The sequence below is a fragment of the Toxotes jaculatrix genome, chromosome 5, assembly GCF_017976425.1.
Source record: "Toxotes jaculatrix isolate fToxJac2 chromosome 5, fToxJac2.pri, whole genome shotgun sequence".
Lineage (NCBI taxonomy): Eukaryota > Metazoa > Chordata > Actinopteri > Toxotidae > Toxotes > Toxotes jaculatrix.
The window spans coordinates 18,977,408-18,996,594 of record NC_054398.1 but is presented as its reverse complement, the minus strand read 5'-3'; the positions used below and the strand labels follow the sequence as shown (position 1 = coordinate 18,996,594).

The 19,187-nt window shown below is 42.2% G+C and overlaps 1 protein-coding gene across 4 annotated transcripts in view; it reads right to left on the bottom strand.

Moving 5' to 3' along the window:
• The window catches only part of LOC121181616 (cGMP-inhibited 3',5'-cyclic phosphodiesterase A-like), a 136,990-nt gene that overhangs the window by 54,810 nt on the left and 62,993 nt on the right, over positions 1 to 19,187 (bottom strand). For 2 of the 4 annotated variants that reach the window (XM_041037594.1, XM_041037601.1), the window contains exon 1: positions 12,709 to 15,095. The exons of the other annotated variants lie outside the window; for them this stretch is intronic. In XM_041037594.1, coding sequence (XP_040893528.1) covers positions 12,709 to 13,632 — 924 coding nt within the window. In that variant the 5' untranslated portion in view covers positions 13,633 to 15,095. Of the gene's footprint in view, positions 1 to 12,708; positions 15,096 to 19,187 lie in introns of those variants that run through there. 4 annotated transcript variants of the gene reach the window in all.

Sequence of the window (19,187 nt, the reverse complement as noted above, 5' to 3'; positions counted from 1 at the left end):
AGATTGCCTCTGGCTGATTGGCATGATGGAGCCGCTGGAGGACTGAACTAGTGGTTCTCTTAGGCCTAACATCACCTTGTCTTTCCTATATCCACCTTACATAACAGAAGCAACGCAGCTGGAAGACATACTAGTAGAAGCTGCTTTATACCCTTTTGAGACCAGTTGAGAGAAAACTCACAGAACACTTTACTAGGAACACCAACAATACTCAAAAAGGTTCTGGCTTTCAAACGATGACTGATTGGTATTAAGGAGCCTGAAGTGCGCCAAGAAAACATTCCCCACACCATTGTACCACCAGCAGCCTGGACTGTTGACACAAGGCAGGTTGGCTCCATGGATTCATTCTGTTGACGCCAAATTCTGACCCTACCATCTGCAGCCTCAGCAGAAATCCAGATTCATCAGACCAGGCTCTGTTTTTCCAGTCTTCAACTGTCCAGTTTTGGTGAGCCTGTGCTCACTGCAGCTTCAGATTTCTGTTCTTGGCTGATGGGAGTGGAATTGAACGTGGCCTTCTGCTGTTGTAGGCTATCCACCTCAAGGTTTGACGTGTTGTGCATTCTGAGATGCTTTTCTGCTCACCACAGTTGTAAAGAGTGATTATCTTCGTAACTATGGCCTTTCTGTCAGCTCCAACCAATCCTCTCTCAACAGACAACATGTTTCCATCCGCTCACAAGTTGTTTTTTGTTTTTGTTTCTTGTTTTTTTGCACCATTCGGTAAAAACTCCTACGTCTGTTGTGAGTGAAAATCAGATCAGCAGTTTCATAAATACTCAAACTAGCCCATCTGGCACCAACAATTATGCCATGGTCAAGATCGCATTTTTTCCCCGTTCTAATGTTTGATGTGAACATTAACTGAAGCTCTGACCTGTAACTGCATGATTTTATGCATTGCACCTCTGCCACATGACTGGCTGATTGGATAACTGCATGAATAAGCAGGTGTACAGGTGTTCCTAATAAAGTGCTTAGTGAGTGTTTGAACTGATTGGCCCACAAACATCCTCACTTGCTCTACCTCTCCTGCCGACGCACGAGCTGACGACCACATCAGTTCACGCCTGTGCACCACCACAAACCCAAATGAGACCCGGCTAAAGTTCCTGCGCCGTCGATTCTTTTTCTGTGGGTATTTTAATGGAAAATAAAGGCAGAGTAGAACGTGTGCTTACAGGGTTGGTTCGCATGTGTGTGTGTGTCTGTGTGCTTGTGTGTGTGTGTGCGTGTGCGCAGGCTCATCTGTGCAACATCTGCTCAACCAGCCCAAGGCTCCTCGCCTCTTGAGAAGTGGGTCACGTTTCCCGATGACGTCAAAAGTCCTTCTGCCTCTCCAGTTTGTGGAGCTTTGCCAAAACCACCACATGCCATTCCTCGTCCTTACAATGGAAAAGCTCTCTCCAAAGCCTTGATGAATCACCTGCCAAACCTCTCACAATTCTTAAATCTTAACACTGAAGTGCGTCTGACCATGACAGAGAGACACAAGGTGAACGGTTGATTATCTTTGGAGGAATAAAAAACACAATAAAAAATGTCAACACACATTTTCACTCATTAGTTCAAACAGGAAAACAACGAGAGAGAGGTAAAAGAAAGGTCCAGAGTTGCAGACAATGTCAGTAGCACTGCTCTATAAAAGAACGGATCTGCAACGGTGTCAGAGCCATCATTGTGATCCAGGATCTGAGGCTGCTCAACTGCCTTGAGCCTGGAGACCTGACACTAAACTCTTTCCACTGTCAAAAGGGAGGACAAATCAGAGAAAATGAAGAAGAGCTAAGAGCTAAGGTGTCTGCCACTGTAGATATGGAGATTTCATTTACACTGTCCAGCCCTGAAGGAGACAACACAGGGATCAGCGAGAGTATGAATGGAACAGCAGCTAATGGAAAACATTATGGAGAGTGAGTGTGGAGAGAGAAACCTGAGGCAGCCCCAGGCACATAACCATTAAAATAAAGGCCCAGCATGCCTATTCTAACCCCAATCACATTGTTGTGAGTCCCATTTGCAATTTTCACCCTCTCTTTACAACACAGAGAGACTTCCCAGAAATACACAGAGCATGTGGCTATGTGTTATCTGTGTGGACGAAAGGCTGCGGATGGGGATTCATTTGAAGTTTTCCGAAACAATGCCATGCGTCTTATCAACGTGGCTCACATGTTGTTATGGCATGTCTTTTCTCACTTCTTGTTTTCCAGGCAAAGACGTGACCTGAACCAGCGTCCGTGGATCAGGGTTGGCTTGTGCTCCATAAAGTAATTAGCCAGTTAGCTGGGCTATCTTGTGCAGGAAGGGGTGCTTGGAACCAACAGCCCACTATCTCCTCTACACAGGACTTGTGTCACCACACACACACACACACACACACACACACATAGAAAGAAGATGCTGCTGTTCATAGCCATTGATTGTGGCCGAGTATAAACGGATGTCACCTACACATGAACACATCAGCCCTGACATCGTTTAGTGTCTCCAGGCAATGCAGAGCATAGCAGTAACAAATCAATGACACCTTGCTTAGCCAGTCTTCTGAACTGTGTGAGTGTGTGTGTGTGTATTAGCAGGTGGTTACAGTGTATAGAAAAGTAGTAGTGGAGCAGTGGAAGGGGTCAGTGCTTTGTCAAACTCCTCACAGAGAAAAAGCAGAGGGCCTCAGCAGAGACCTGGGAAAATGGACTGAGGAGAAGCCATAGCTGCTGCCATCGTCTCACCAATTCTTTAACAACTGAAGAGAGAGTGACACTTTCATAATGAAAAATTCAGTGTGTAGGTGAACTCTTGCAAGTTTGGAAATGTCTCTGGGCCTTTTGAATGTTTTGTCCTCACCATATACCTAACAAGTGAATGTCAACTTGAGATGACACTCACTTTAAAAATATAATTAAATATTTACTGTGCTTAGCACATTGAAAGGAAAATTTTTCTCTAAACTTTTTCTAGTGTATTAATAAGTAATCTTGCACAAAATTCTAGTCTTTCTACAAAGAATGAGGCTAACAAACACCGATAAATGGTAAACATTAGAAGTTTTGAAAACTTAAAAATAAAAACAGCTGACTGCTTTTCAATTGTTGACTTCTTCCCCCATTTACTGCTATTTTTAATTGATAAAAATAACTCATTTCCTTGAGCTGACCATTAGTGGTTTGTTTGTGCAGTGGATTGAGAAATGTGACCAAAGTGGTACAAAAATGGAGCCACGCTCTTAAACTGAGCATCGTTACCAGCATTCCAGCATCAATCATACAGACGCTGTATACCATCATGCAAATTCAGCACAGAGCTACAGCTATACATCGCGCTTTTAATATCTGTCTAATTGAAAGTGACTGTGCGAAAACAGCTCTTCACCCAAACCCTAAGACTCTCGCCCCTGCAAGGGGCGAAATAACCCGACTGACAGACAGATGTACAGACAGATTTTTTTTCTCTAACATATTTAGAGAGTAAAACATAGCATTGAGCAGGGAACAGCAGAAGCCTTGTTGGCTGCAGGGACAGACAGGCTCATGGCGAGCCACTGAGGCAGCGGGCTCGACGGACAGGGAGGGCTCACCAGGCAGAGGTTACAATAACACATTTCCTCGCACCACGCCACTGAGCTAGACAGACACGCAGCTTTCTGACTGTACCAAATGATATTATTCCAATATTACTCTACCTGTGATACCTACATTTTGACCAGGTATTAATGCAGACTTTATGAAGTATAAAATGTGATAATAGCAAGTTGACAAGGAAATCTGGACTCAGAAAAATTGTTTTCTAAAATGTTCAAAAGAATATAACTGCTGGTGGAATATAACTAAATACATTTACTCAAGTCTTTATTGGTATTTACTGTAAGTAAACATTTGAAGTACTTGTAATTTATTGGAGTATTTCCATAATGACACTTAATACTTCTACTCTACTTCTACTCTTAGTCCTCTACATTAAATTCACAGCTATTACTACTGGTTACTGTGCAGATCAACATTGTGTTTACAAAATATAGGATCAGTTTATAAAATACTGTAGACTATAAAGCATTATGACAGATTAAATTGCCTTAGAGAAAATAATAATTTGTAAAATACTCTAACAGGAGTTGTTCTACTGCATGACAAATACTTCAATTTTCTGATAAAACTGTTTTTTTACTTTAATAATATTTTGAATGCATGACTTTTAAGGAGTTTTTTTGTTGTTTTACTTAAATGAAGGATATGAATACTTTTTCGACCCCTGGTAGTTTGGAAATAATGTGCAACAGAACTGTGGTGAAATTATGAGGTTGTAATGTTTAGGGGAAAATGTGTGCTGCATGAACAGTTTGAAACAAAAATATATGCAATAGGCTGTCCAGCTGTAGCCATATGTACCGTAACAAGCAGTGGATTACTAAATACAATCATCCATCAGTGAAAACAGCCTCCCTTGTCATGCTCCTGTAATATATAATCAATTAATAGCTGACTATGTTAGGATTTATTTGACAGCCTCAGTCAGAGGGGTTCAAAATGTTCCTGCTTGTTAAATGAATCATGGCGGTGGCAGCAGCAGCGACTGTGGCCTGCTCTGTTTTTAACAGAGCCACAATGGCCTGACTGGACCTGAGGGATTAGCTGCACTTCCTCTCTGAACCCAGACACCAATTAAAGGCCATGAGATCAATTTTTGGGACGCCGCTGTCCCAAATGTACACATGCACACTCTGAGAGGGGAAATTAACAGTTGTTTCTCCCATTTGTTTTTCACACATTCTACTGACTGCAGCTATTTACGTCTAGGGCTACACTCCCCCCAACTCCAACTCTGCTTCTACCTCCCTCTCACAAACATGCACACATACACACTCTAGCACACACTTCCCGGGGCGATGTGAGAGTGTCTATTCATTCGGCAGAGGCCAGCTGCACACCTGGTGACAGCCCAGGATGGTGGTGTTGGCTCAGGTCAGGGTGTGCGGGGAGAGGAGGGCCAGGAAGGGGAGGGTTGGGTGAATGGGCCCACAGGCCTGTCCTTCAGGGCCTGCTCAACCTGCACATTCCAGTTCATTCAGCAACGGGGCAAGCGCAGGAATGTCCCCTCATGTAAGGGATCACTGTCTTAAATGTGGGCTCCTCGTGTGATTGAAAAGGCCCTTTAAGAGGATAAATAGAGATGAAAGCCAAACATGTTGCGTTCAGTTCCCCAAAGTGATGTGCTGCTGTACCAGATCTCTACAGGTACCTATTAACCTGCCCATCCTTTAAAGAGAGAAAACACTGCTTCAGAATTTCACACACAAGTCTGTGGTTTGCATGTAGAGCTGGAAATGTAACTTTGTCTTTGTTTTTTTTTTGGTTGTTTATTAGTACTGAAATATCTTACCATAGAATATCAAAAACTGTCCTGTACTGAAAGTCAGCAATGAATGGTCGACTAAATTCATGTTTAGTTCATTTTTCCAAATTTGTATTTAGGGGAATGTCTTGAATGAGTACTTGTGTTTAGACAAAATTTAAAAAAAAAGTTTAACAGAGAACAATGTTCATATTCCTGAAAGTAAATTATCAATAAATGCAATCTGCAAAATGCCCTTCAGAAGCTTAAATAGAGTTAAAAGCCAAGCCCAAAAGTGATGTGCTGCTGTACCAGATATGTAGTGGCGAGTTAGAAATGTAATCAGTTTTAGACTGTATTTTATTTAGGCAAACCTCTTGTGTTGCTGCTCACAGGCAACACTAATGTGGAGGTGGACTTTGACAATCAAAATCCTGCCTGATTCTCTTTATTTGGATGCTGGTGTCGCCTGTGCCCGGGTACAGTACCTCCTCTGGTGCTGCTCACTCCTGGCAAAGCTATTAGTGATTTTTGTTTGCCAACAGCCAGAGGAGGACCCCGGCCATCAGTCTGGAAAAAGTAACTGTAAAAATTTCACAAACACAGCACAGTCATTATTTGGAGCTGGAATAAGCCCTCAAGGTCACAAAAGATGCAAGTTTTTGTAGCCACTTCCTGCAGTTTGTGTTGTTTGGTTGTCAGGATGTGTAGTTTCTGTGTCATTCTGTATATAATCAGTAGTCCAAAGTTGCCTCCATCTATTTCTGCATTTCCATGCCTGCTTTACTGTACTGTACTTGGTTTATATCAAACATTCCTATCAAAGTGCTGAATTATTTTTCTGTTTGATGGAACTATTACTGTTGTACACACTATTCATGTATACACCTAACATATGCGCATATGTAAGTGCACCCAGTTCTTCACAAGCACACATACCTGCATACACACACACAATCTCCCCACTCTCTCTCTCCCTATCTTTGCCTCACACACACAAAACACACTCATGCACAAGCACACGCACCCATAATACTGTACGCATACACACATTTGTGCCAGGAACATTCTGTTCACCTCCATCACTGAAATAGTCGGTCTCTTATGGTAACACAGAAAACTTGAGTGACATAATTACCTCAGTGTAGAACAGACAGCAGAAGAAAGTACAGTGTGTAATCTACCTTCCACACACACAAAAAAAATCCATAATATGCTTCAGATTCTACCATTCTATTCAAATAAGAGGCAGTTAGGATCCTGAGGTGTTAATATGTGTGCTGTGTGTCAGGACTGGAGGCCTGTGCATGTCTAGCTGTTCCAGCTGCGTTGGGTTGTGTCTGTGGTTTGAGGCCCTCCGTGTTTCTCCGAGCGGATTCAACCTCTCAGCCTGCAGCAGCTGGCAGCCATCAAGCTGCTGGCAACATGCACACACACACACACACACACTCGCTTACATGCACACACATGCTCACACAGACGTCCTTCCATAATTTCCATGGTAATCAGCGGGGAGCCAGATCGTGGTCATGCCAGGGGAAGGGGAGAGATGGAAGAGGGGTACTACACTTAGTCCTGGACCTCTGGTTTGGTTGGCTTAGGTGATCAGAAACATGGGGCAAGAATCAGGATATGAGCTACTCTTGTTGCTGTAAATGAAGGTAATGAAAGAATTGGACACAGATGGGTGAGCCACGTAATGTGGAGTTTAAAGGATAATTCCAATTTATTACAACTTGGGTCTTATTTTTGTAATTTGGCTCTCATTGCTTTTGGTAACAGTAACATTGTTTTCACCCAGTTAATTTCTGAGAACAAAGCAACATCACTAAAAAGAGTTTAGATGGGGGCAAGGAAGTTAGACGATCATATAGGTTTTGAAGGAGTTCTACATTTGGGGAAATGTGCTGTTTTGCTTTCTTGCTGGGAGCTAAATAAGCAGCAGAATAGCTTAGCTTAGCATAAAGAGTGAAAGCTGTGGGAAAAAGCTAACCATGCACTGTGCAAAGTTAAAAAAAAAAAAAAAAGAAGTCACTATTTATTTTGTTGTATTACTAAACTTCTCATCTAACTCTTGGCCAGAATGTGAATAAATGTATTTCCAAAAAATGTCGAACTATGAATCAACCTTTTGTAAAGAAGACAAAGTTAAATGGTAAAATTATTCCCCAAACTCAGGGTTGTAAACATTACAGTTTACAGATGACTCCTTGGTTCAACTTTAACCTTGCATATTTTCCATAGTTTCCCTTGTGCTTGTGCATGAGGGATTACTGAAAAGGTGTAATTATCCACACATCACTTCAAGGTGTGAGGATACTGAAAGAGCAACAGTGTTTTCATTACTGCTGTTTTTTAAGGTTTAGATCCAATTCGGATCTGGTATTAAAATAATAATAATAATAATAATAATAATAATAATAATAATAATAATAAAGAAAAACACCTGACTTGGAGTCAGTGTGCAGGCATTACTTTATTCAGTGAGAGATTATTACCAGCATTTCAGGTGCTCACACTTTTGGTTTTAACCCCAAATTAAGTGGTTTACTTAATCTGGCTAAATTGTTGGTTTGTTTACAACTCTCTAACTGTCTAATTTCTTGCCCCGTCAGACTTTATTGTCGTCGTGTTTCTAAATCTTAGCAGTTAGTTTGGTGAGTAAGGTGTTATCATAACAGATTGAAATGACTGCCAAAACTATGAAAATAAAACCCAGGTTGTAATAAGCCCAAATTATGCTTTGCACAGCTGGGAGCTGCTTATCGCAGAACTGTGCAGAACTTGTCAGTTTGGTGAGACAAAAAATGCTGGCAAGGAGCTCTTGTTTATGCCACCACAGACCAAAACTCAGTGTAATGTGGCTTCACGCTGGGTAGCCAACATGGCAGAGGTAACACATACAAATCTGGAGCACAAGCACGCTAAAAGTTGCTACACTACATCAGTCAAATGCAAGACTCTTCCACCGTTCAGGGGGGTAAGAGTAAGCCTGCTGTTTTGCCTGGCTACTAAACAAAACCTCGAATGACCTACTTTCATTCCTACCCCAGTTCCTCCACCCCTTGCCTCCTCACACACGCACAGCGCAGCTAATACACTGGGACTGAATGAGGATTGAAAGTGTGAAGTGGATCGTCCAATCACAAGACACACAACCCCATGCTGATATTAGCTTCCTTTCCAAATGCAGGGGGAGGCTTTCAATGAGACCGTTTCTAACCCAGAGACCAGTCCAGTCAAAAGAAAAAGTGAAAAAACATCATATCCCACAAGGCTATGTGTTTAGAATACAAACAAGCTGTTTGGGATGAGAGTGCGCAGTGGCCCAGTGGTAAATCACTGCCCTACAGGCTATCAACAACCTCCTCCATCCAAATCACAATTCAATTATGGACGGTGCAGCAAAAATAGAGTAACAGGAAACATTTACAACAGCAACAGTAATTGTGTTTGGATCCCATTCCACAGGAAGTCATTATCATAGATTTCAAGAATATCTTTATCATCCAAGTTAAGAAAGAATTTCCTCCTCTGGTTGGGATAATATTTGTGTTGGTGTCAGTGAAAGGACAGAGAGCAGAGCGCTGTGCAGAGGGGTGGAGTCTCCGACAGAAAAGGGAGGTGCTTCCAACACTTCGCAAAGAGAATCGTCTAAAAAAGCAGAGGTGACTCATTGATGTCCACTCCCCGCCCTGCCTAACCAGCTTCTGCTCCTACTTTGCAGCTCAGGTAGGTTTAGCTAAAAACATTCGACATGAGCTGGCAACATGGCAGACTGCTCTCTCCTGCTTGTGAGGAGAGAAAGTTCCACGACAGCGCTGATGTCTGCAGCAGGACTCAAATTTCCTTACATGCTGTGAAAAGCGATCCACACCACAAGTCCACACCTCTTCCTCCAGTTCAATATCCCCAGTTGAAATACAGAAGACCGGCTTGTCATTTTGTATTAACCCAAGCAGAAGAACTATCCCGCAGAGGCCCCTGCTAACCGCTATCAGATCGGCTGATAATGACTTTCTTTTATTGCGCCCATGATGGGGAGGATGACCCCAGCGTTGCGAAATCAACCTACTTAGTGAACTGATAGATGCTGGCAACCAATTTGTAATCAAAAGGAGGTAAAATGGCTGTTTATTAAATCTACAGTTGTGCAGATTGAAGTATAGCCTAGGAGCATGGCTTTGGCAGAGCGGCGAAGGGCAACATGGCAGCTTTAAGGCTTGTGAGATAGAAGAAGCAGAGGGATTTCTCTTTGCTCTATTTATTTTCTGAATAAACTGTTTTCACACAGTGACCATCAATCTGAAGGGCCTTTATATAAGACTCTAAAGTCGGTGGGAGAAGCTTCCTGAGAAAAACACTTAAGTATCAACTGTAATCCTCAATCCAACCTGACACTATTCTTCAAACACTTCAGACGTACAACACTAATGCAAACATTGTCAGGTCAACAAAGTGCAGATCTACTCTTTGTCTTACTACTTCTTTAAAACATCATAACTCTATTGAACACAGTAAAAGTGCAGGGCTGGTAAAACATCACTCAGCCTCTTTAGGTCATCTAACTAAGAAGCACTACCGGAAAATATGGCCTCATCGCTTCTGTGCAGTAAACCTATATTTGTTCCTCCAGGCAGAGTCAGTCAGACACTCTGAGCTGTCTGACATCTCCCCTGTTCCCGTCACTGTGTGGTAGTTACATTGTGCCCCCTGAACGCATGTGACCCCCCTCAGGGAGGCCAAAGCCCCATGTGAGCAAGGTGATGACTAGTGTGGGTCAGCATAGGCTTGTTTACACATTACAGACCACACAGACAAGACACGGTTAAGACAGCATATGTACACCATGTGTGTCTCAATTACAGGCAGGCCATGACTGGTCAACTGCTTACCACGGCCGCCAGAGATCAGCGGGAATGATAGACGCGGGCTTTGTTACAGAATTCTATTATATGATTAACTTTACTTTCATGTACAATCAAGACAGTCTGAGCTCTACTGTGCCACAACAAAAACATGTAATAGAGATCCTCTCGCAGCAGAGGGCTCCAGCCTGGTCAAGGTGTCAGAGCAGGAGAGAGTCAGAGAAGTGGTAAATGTTTGCATCTTTGCATGATATTATCTACTTTGTCTGGTCCTTCCTTTCTGTTCAGCTTTTAGTGGGACATCACTGCATGGGGAAAAAAAAAAAAAAAAAAATTCTGATGCAGACCCAAACGTGTTAATTGCTGTAGCTGCATCAGTGAGAGCTGTTAACGACTAATGTCTTGATTTTAGGGCTGTTTTTATTGTTCTCTAAGTAACTCCATCTTGAATCCTTTATACTAATGGAGTCTGAATGTAAATGTAATGGTGTCTTCTGTTTTCTACACATTTTGCACCTTTGAGATAGTGCATGTGAAAAGAAGTGATTTTACTACAGCTCAGTTGTCTAATACCTATGTTCACTTTTACTATAATGAAAATAATACTGTTAGGTGGAAAAAAATGATCTAATTTATTGTTTTGGTTTGTTTGTTTTTGTTTTTTCACTTTCACCTATATACTTTTTCCATCTTGTTTTAATGCATGAGTGTGAGATCGTAGATGGAATGTGTAACTTAGTTCTTTAATGAAAAAAAAATATAAACAACAACGTATAGCGAATGTGCTGTTTTCTATATATGGGTAAATAAATATTTGTAAAGCTAAAAATTACATTTTTCTTTCCATTTTTTGCCACATTGCTCTTTAAAACACAGCAGAGTGTGAAATAACGTGTTAGTCACACATGCTTGTTTATGGCCATACAGTAACTATTCAATGTAAACAATATAGCCAGCCATTTTCCAGTTCATCACTCATTCAAAAACAAAGATACATTTTCCCTCCATTACTGCAGTGAAGCAACGGCAGCATACAAAATTAATAAAGATTGACACTTGAATAAGCTTCTGCTGAGACATCAATCCTAAATCAGAATAAAGTGTAAGCTATAAAATATATAAGAGTCTTTTCATATCCAATTTGTGTATGTGCACGAATGTATGTGTGTGTGTGTGTGTGTATGACCACAAAGAAAAACAAACAAGCACACTACAACGCTAACTAGCCCTGAGAGCTGAGGGCATCTTTCAAGTGGCTGGGCCGACAGTGCAGCCTCTCATCTCCCAACCTAACCGCACTCACAGGTCACAACGAGAGCTTTGATCACTGCAAAAATCTGTTTCCCACTCTCATGCTCAGCATGCTCATTGATTTTCCATAAGGAGGCCTGACGAGCTGATATGAGTTTGGTTGAGCGAAGCCCCCCCATCTCCTCCTAACACAGGTATGCATGTGTATCAGCATCAGAGGAGGTTTATAGGTGATAACTGCTACGTTCCCGGGGTTTAAGGACAGCAATCCCCCGATGAGTGATGTGGAGCAAGTGGCATTAAAGTCCAGCGCACAAAGATAAAAATGCATTTGTCTATTTTGTGGCAGTGGCTCAGAGATCATCTGGGGAAAATGTTTGACATAAATAACTAGGGATGAGATGAATCACTGACATCGTATCCTCAGCTTCCCTTTCTCATCAGCACTTGAAAGCAGTGTTTCTAAAATAGCATCCCTTTAACAACAAAATACCAAATTTGGTTCTTCATTTTGAAATGTCAGAAGAAAGCTACAGTTGCATCTATGCGGTATAGATTTACATGAATTAAAAGCATCGCCTTGCTGTGATGGATACAATGTGCTCAGATGAAAACGTGGCAAATTTGGCTTGATTGGTCATTTTAGTAGATAACGTATCAGTTCTATTTAAGAAAAAAATCTTGAGGCATCCTATAAAAATGTTACTGTGAGGATAAAGTGGAAAATAAATATTGTATATTGTTATAATTGCATGTTTTCCTGCCAGTGGCTGCAAATGGCTTTACTGAATATGGCAAGATATCAGTCCAGAAATGATCTGTGCACATACACAGAATAATAACAACTGATCACAGATCAAAGCTCACCCAAGCAAACTGTAATATCCGCACTGCAATGTAAAACAGAATCACACCATGTAAACACAACAATAATAATAATAATAATAAAAAGAAGAAGAAGAAGAAGAAGAAGAAGAAGAAGAAGAATTTAAAAAATGATTGTTGTGTAGGTGACTCACTATACATATCACTATTACTTAGAGGCCATTTTTAAAAGCTCTGTAGCCTTCAATATCAATAACACTGCTTAAGATTGCTAATAAAATAATACAGAATTTTCTAACCAAAGTCAAACTGTCTTAATTTTTCTGGTACAGCACTGCGCCCTTCTGTCTTCTCTTTGTGTCAAACATAAAACTAGTAATTGGAAGAAGAAAACAAGCCAGAAATAGAAAAGTTGAATGGGACAGAAACTTCTTACCTGGTCCCTCTGGATGCATGGCAGAGAGGTCCGGCGATGTGACTTACTGTTGGACTGACTGTGTGCCATGTCTGACGCTATCACAGAACTGGACCTCCTGCGCCTTTTAAATACAGGGATCTCTTCCCTGGCTCCAGTCACGGGGGTGCAGCCCTCCTTGTGTCTCCCTTGGTTGGGAAGGAGCTTGTCAGCATACCTCGCCAGCAGGATGCCCAGCACTCCAACCAGGTACGCTACGTACGGTCTCCAAGTGGCCCTGACTTTGTGCAGTGAGAAGAGTGAAATAGTCCTGAATATGCTGATGAAAACGATCACAGATATGCCCTGATTCAGCCGTGCTACCATGAGTGCGCCGGCGGCCACGCAGACGAGCACGACCGCGGCCGCTGTCGTGAATGAAAACAGCTGCTCATCTGTCCCGTCCAGGAGAGACCACGCCGCTGCTTCGCCCAGGTGGCACACAGTTAGGAGGGAGAGGGCGGTCTGGATTAGAACCCCACAGCGGATTAAATACACACCGACCCAAAAGAAGGCACATAGGAGGGTGAACAATGGCGAAACCACACTCCAGCAAGTTTGCAACAGCTCCGCCGCGCAGCCTGTAACGAAGTGAAGGGGGGACGATGAATGCGAGAGTCTGTTGTCAGCGCCGCTGCTGCTGCTGCTGGCTTCAGCTTTCCAGTCTGCACATTTGACCAACAGAGCGAGAAAAACCGAAAGCGACCCCACACACACCGCACTCCGGAGTCTCTGGGAACTCCATATTTTTGTGAACATTAGCCTCACCCACGACTCGTAGTCTCGGTCACGGCACAGTGGGATGACACATGTTTTCACATAACCATTGCGATCCGGTGCGCTGAAGCTTTTTTCATGAGTGCTGCTCTGCGCACCGGTACCGTCAGATTCTACAGGCATCGCCATCACTCATGGCAGATATGAAGTATGAGGAAGTCTATAACACATCTATACCAGTGTGGTCATGGGACAGGACATGAGTTAGTGGTAAAAACAAACATCATTTATTGTACTCATAGTGAAAAAGCACAGCGAATACGCACAGATGCGTGTCCATTTACGCATGGAGATGTGCTGCCACTGAAAGCATTCTCTTTGTTTTTCCAGGTGCGGGTTGAGATACTGCTGCCCGAAACAGCATAGGAAGGAGCCTGAATGACAGAGTACCTCAGATGTTACACAGATCTAGGGCACTGCTTCTCCACACACACACGCGTCCTGCTTTGCCCTCCTTTGTGGCGCGCCGTCTCTTTCACTTCTTCTGTCATTCTCTTCGCTTTGTGGCTCCACGGCTCGGTCCGTGCAGCAGCAGTCTTTGCAAAACATCAGTCCCCTTCCGTGAACATTCAGCGATAAACCGAGCCCTTTTTGTCCATTGTTTGGCCACTTCCCGGTGGAGGCTCCCGTTACTTTCCAGGATAAACGCTGCTGAGGAATTTAAGCTCTTTGACTGAGTGTCCGTCAGGTTATTGCTCGGCGTTTTGAGGGTCAGATCCGGAGTGTCTGTCACCGGCTCTCCAACCAGCCGTGAGTCTCAGCTCATTCACACCCCCGAGTTCCGAATCCACACAGGGAGCAAGATATTGCAGCAGCAGTGAAACCCCCAAATCCTTCCTCAGCCAGCCCAGCAGGCGTTGTCCTCGCTAGATCCGACTTATGTTTAGATTTTTTTTTCTCTCATTAAAAATATTTGAATGCCTTATTATATATATTTCTTATTTTTATGTGTTTTGTTTTTTTTTTTCTTTAAACTGCAGCAAATCCTGTTTTTGTATATAATGAGGTTGACCTATATTTTCCCAGTGAGTTCTTCTCTGATTGGAATAAATATGGTATATTTAAGATCAAAACATTTCAGGGCATGTTTTATCTCAGTTGGTGCATTTTGATTTGAGTTTTGGTGTAATGTTTTTGCAAGGTTACCAAGCCAACTTGAGGGCTTCAAAACTGCCTTGACACGAATTAAATTTTAATTGAGGAGAAGTGTCTCGATGCTGACGAGACAAATGGGAGCTCTGCAGCCAAACTGTTTTGTGGGTGCCCTCCAGCTTGACTCCTTATGTCCCCACTCCACCAGGTCATTGAAATATTTATCCCACTTTAAGCGTCACTGATGATGTGTTGCGTCACAGTGGAAGGTCTCCATCAATGTTTCAGCATGCAGGTCTTCCGTGCTGCGCATAAGCACATGTGTTCACAGTTCAGGGGGCACACGTGTGTTCCCCCTCAGATGTGCATGTAACGCTCTCATGGGATCATAAGATGGATATGTGCACCAGATGCAAATATATAGACATGTACAGCTAAGCACATGTAATCTCACTCACGTTTGCTGATGTACATACAAAGAAGCTGACGTACACTCACTGCATGTAGTCAGTCTCTAAGGACTGCAGCTTTGATTTCTCTCTCTCTCTCTCCCACACACACACACACACACACACACACACACACACACACACACACACACACACACACACACACACACACACACACCTTTATACTGTACATTTAACTGTAAGGGATTTCAACATCTGGTTTTCTCACAGCATTGAAATGAAGACAGAGTGCTGTCGTTTAAAACACTCTTTCATGCCATGCTCTTGTTTTTGTAACCCCATGACCTTCATTAATATACTGAAATCCTGAAGCCTTCTAAATAGAGGAACACCATTTTTAGCAGGACTCGTGGTTGTGATGCGGATGTTCTTCTTGGCTTTTTTTCATTCCCCTCAATCCTTCTTCTACCTGTGCCCATTCCCCTGGACTGAGGCAGGTCAGCACGACTCTCTCTATCCATTGGTGTAGACAGAGCCCTGTGTATCTCTTGTCAGTTGTGATTAGCGGGAAGCAAGGGAGGAGAAGAAGCGCTAACAGGGAGCGATAGGAGCAGGAGGAGGCCAGGTCCTGTCCATCATCTCTCAGCACATGCTCACTGAGTGCCAGACAGTCCTTTCAATGCAGTGTATCACACAGGACAGCTGCTGGCTCCAAGTGTGCGCAGATTTATTCAACAACATCTGTTTTTTCTTCACCTTATCACAGCCCATAGGTAACGTTTCTTTGGGAGAGCTGAAACAATACTGCTTCGTCTGAGTGGTTTATTTCATGGATGACAGGAACAGAAACATTCCCTCTTCGCAAACTGTAGATAAGAGCAAGACAAAAGAGAGAGGAGTTGAAGTTGGCCAGAAAACAGGGATATACAAGCATCCATTTTACTAGTGGGATATGGTGGTGCACTCCTGTTGTGACATTGTCGGCCCTCTTTTACAGTTAAGAGGCAAATCCATCATGTAAGGAGCAAAAGGTTGTCCAAAATAACTATAAATGTGTGTGGTTATGTGATATCAAATGACTCAGATTATAGGCTGGAAAACAAGAGAAAAACTATGGTTATGCCAGATGTGGACTAGCTGGAACAACACCCGCGCTATCAAAAGTGAAAGCAACCAGCTGGCCTTGTTTTCCCACAAACTGTCAATGGACAGGAAGAATGAAACTCATCATAACCTGCATCTCTCCCCTATGGAAAGCATCACCTTCTAGTTCAGATGTAGTTTGTGGCAGATGAAGATGAATCTCTTCCTCAGTCCTCAGCATCCACTACACCCGGCATCTCAGGACAAGATCGTTGCGAATTTTTCTTTCAGTTCTCTCTACAAACATGTCCAGAGGCCATTCTGAATTACCCATAAGAATTTTAAGGACTCAGGAATGCACACGTAACGGACATACCCTATTTGGCAAAGCCATGGTCCATTGTAAAAGAGGAATCTTTTATGAGAAGCAATTCATCAGACATCTGGTTTGGATGTTGCATGGGGGGGCGGTCATCTGTTGTGACCTTGCTCAGACCTGTGCTGGCCTCTGGGGCTGCAGATGACAGATCTGATGTATACTCAGGAAGTGTCAACGTCCAAAGGCTGGTGTCCTACAGAGTGGTTTACCATTAAACCACTTCACCCTGCAGCCTGCTATATTCTGCTCATATCAACATGAAAATGGACAGATGATATAGAAGATGGACAGAAGAAGTGTAATGAGATAAAAAAGCATATTGAGAAATCAAATGTTAGACTTCCTATGCAGTACATACATTATTATATAGATAATACATCAAATACAGTGTGAATCAGATTTGACAGAATAACAAACAAAGGAAAAAAAAGAGGAGCGAGCGGGTGAATGGAGTGATGGAAACAAGTTTACATTGTGTTTGGCACTTGTGTTCACAGAGTGAGATCCACTGCAGCGTGTTTACCAGCCCTCATGGGCAACGTTCGGCTCATGGCCAAGTTTCCACTGAGGTGCTGTGGACACGCATCTCCACACACACACACACACACACACACACACACACACACGCACAAGCACACGCACACACGGCACTGCCATCATAGACACAGACATACATGTGCACACACTTAATGGTACTGCCATTTATCTGCCCGTGTGTCTGTACACACAGTTGCATGAGTGCCCACAGACCAGGGATGTCCTAGGCTGGGCACCCGAGGAATCAACAAGCTTTCTTTTTCTTTAGAAACATGAATCTGACGTTGCTGCCCAAACTGTAATTAGTCCGTGCTATCTCTTATTTCACAATCAGAGCAAAAATGGAGCAGGAACCTACAGCATAGCCAACTGCATTATGTGAGTCCGGGTCAGTGATTTCAACATCTGCCAAACTGTTTCTATCAATATTCCAGTTTAAATCATGTACAATCCAGAGATTCATAGTCATGAGAGAGTTATAGGATTTAAATGTCTAAATACAATTTTAAAAAGCTTATATATACTGACATAAAAGAGGAGGAGGATTTGCCTTTCCTTGTTTTACTTTATGGTAAACCGAATATCTTTGGCTTTTGAGCTGTTGGTTGTACAAAACAAGACAATTGCATCACCTTGGGCTTAAGGAAAGTATAAAAAACTTTTTTGCACATTTTTCCAGTGTTTTATTGACCAAACAACAGCTTGATTAATACACAAAATAATCTATATATTAACCGATGATAAAACCAACCCACTGCTTACAGTTCACTACAGTTTACTGTAGATGAGGACAGGTTTAGACTGCCACCTTCCTTCTGTGCTTGTTGGTAAATAGCCCTGCTGACTCTCCACACATGTCAGACTATAACATGCTGTGTCTAGAAGGAGGGTTGTAAAATGTCACACCAAAACATGTGTCCATAATATGGCACACACACACACTGAGGTTTAGCACATGCATTTTTTGAATACTGATGCCAATGAAAACTGGTTTGCCCTCAGAGTGCCAATAGCTGTTTTAGTCCTGATATTCATGATCTTGATTGTTGCCCATTTTCATGGCACCACCTGAAAACTTCCTCTGAAATTACATTTAAGCAGAGGGACAAAAAATGATGCTAATGAAATTCTTTTGGCAACTCTAGATATTTTTTTTTAACTCAAAAGCAAATTGTTTCATATATTTTACTGACTTCAAATTAAAAATTAATTTATAGAAAAAAGTAATTAAATCAATGAAATGTAAACAGAACAGCTTCAGAAGAAATATCTATAATACTGATGGTAGTTATATAAAACGTCAAATTGGCTATACATGCATACAGTCAGTGGTGGAATGTAACTAAGGAAGTTTACTCAGGTGCCATGCTTCACTGCAGTACTTGTACTGTGCTAATTTACACTTCTACTCCATTACATTGCAGGGGGGATACTGTATCCCACTGTATCTACTGTAGGTACAGTAACTACTTTCTTTATAAATTAAAATTTTGCAAATAAAAAAGCACGATATGCTCATTAAATATGGTGTATTGTAATAGTGTAAACCACCGGACAGTTTGCAAAATAGTAAAAATTAGCTCTACTTTGACCAGCTACTGCAGTAAAATGGGCTTACATATTAATGCATTGGTAATAATAATCAAGTAATAAATTACAGCATATGTCCCACTCACAGGGGTGCAGGACTTTTGCTTGTACAGGAGTAGTCTTACAGTGTGGTATTTCTACTTTCAGTTGAGTAATGGGTCTGATAATTCTCTCCAACACTCCATACAATACACAATTGTGCATTTATTATGGACAAAGTCATCATATAATCTTGATCTGCCAAAACTCTCTGGGATAATGTTGAGGCTATATGATTTTTTGTGTCACCATCACGCACATTCACAGAATGTGCAGGGCTCAGTTTTTGGAGAACGATGCGTAAGAATATTGGGATTGAATTAGAAGACGGGTACTTAATTCAGCGGTGTGTGTGTGGGTGCGCTGCGGGCAGAGAAAGAGAGAAAGTTGAAACACTGCCTCAGATGAATAATGCAATTCCAACGTTTGAGTGGGAAAGGAGCCACACATTTTTATTGCATATATATTCAGGGGAGTTAGGAAAGTTGCATGCAGTTGTATGAGTTTTGAATATTTCAGATCAGAGTTTTCAAAGCTGTTTTGCCACCGCAGCT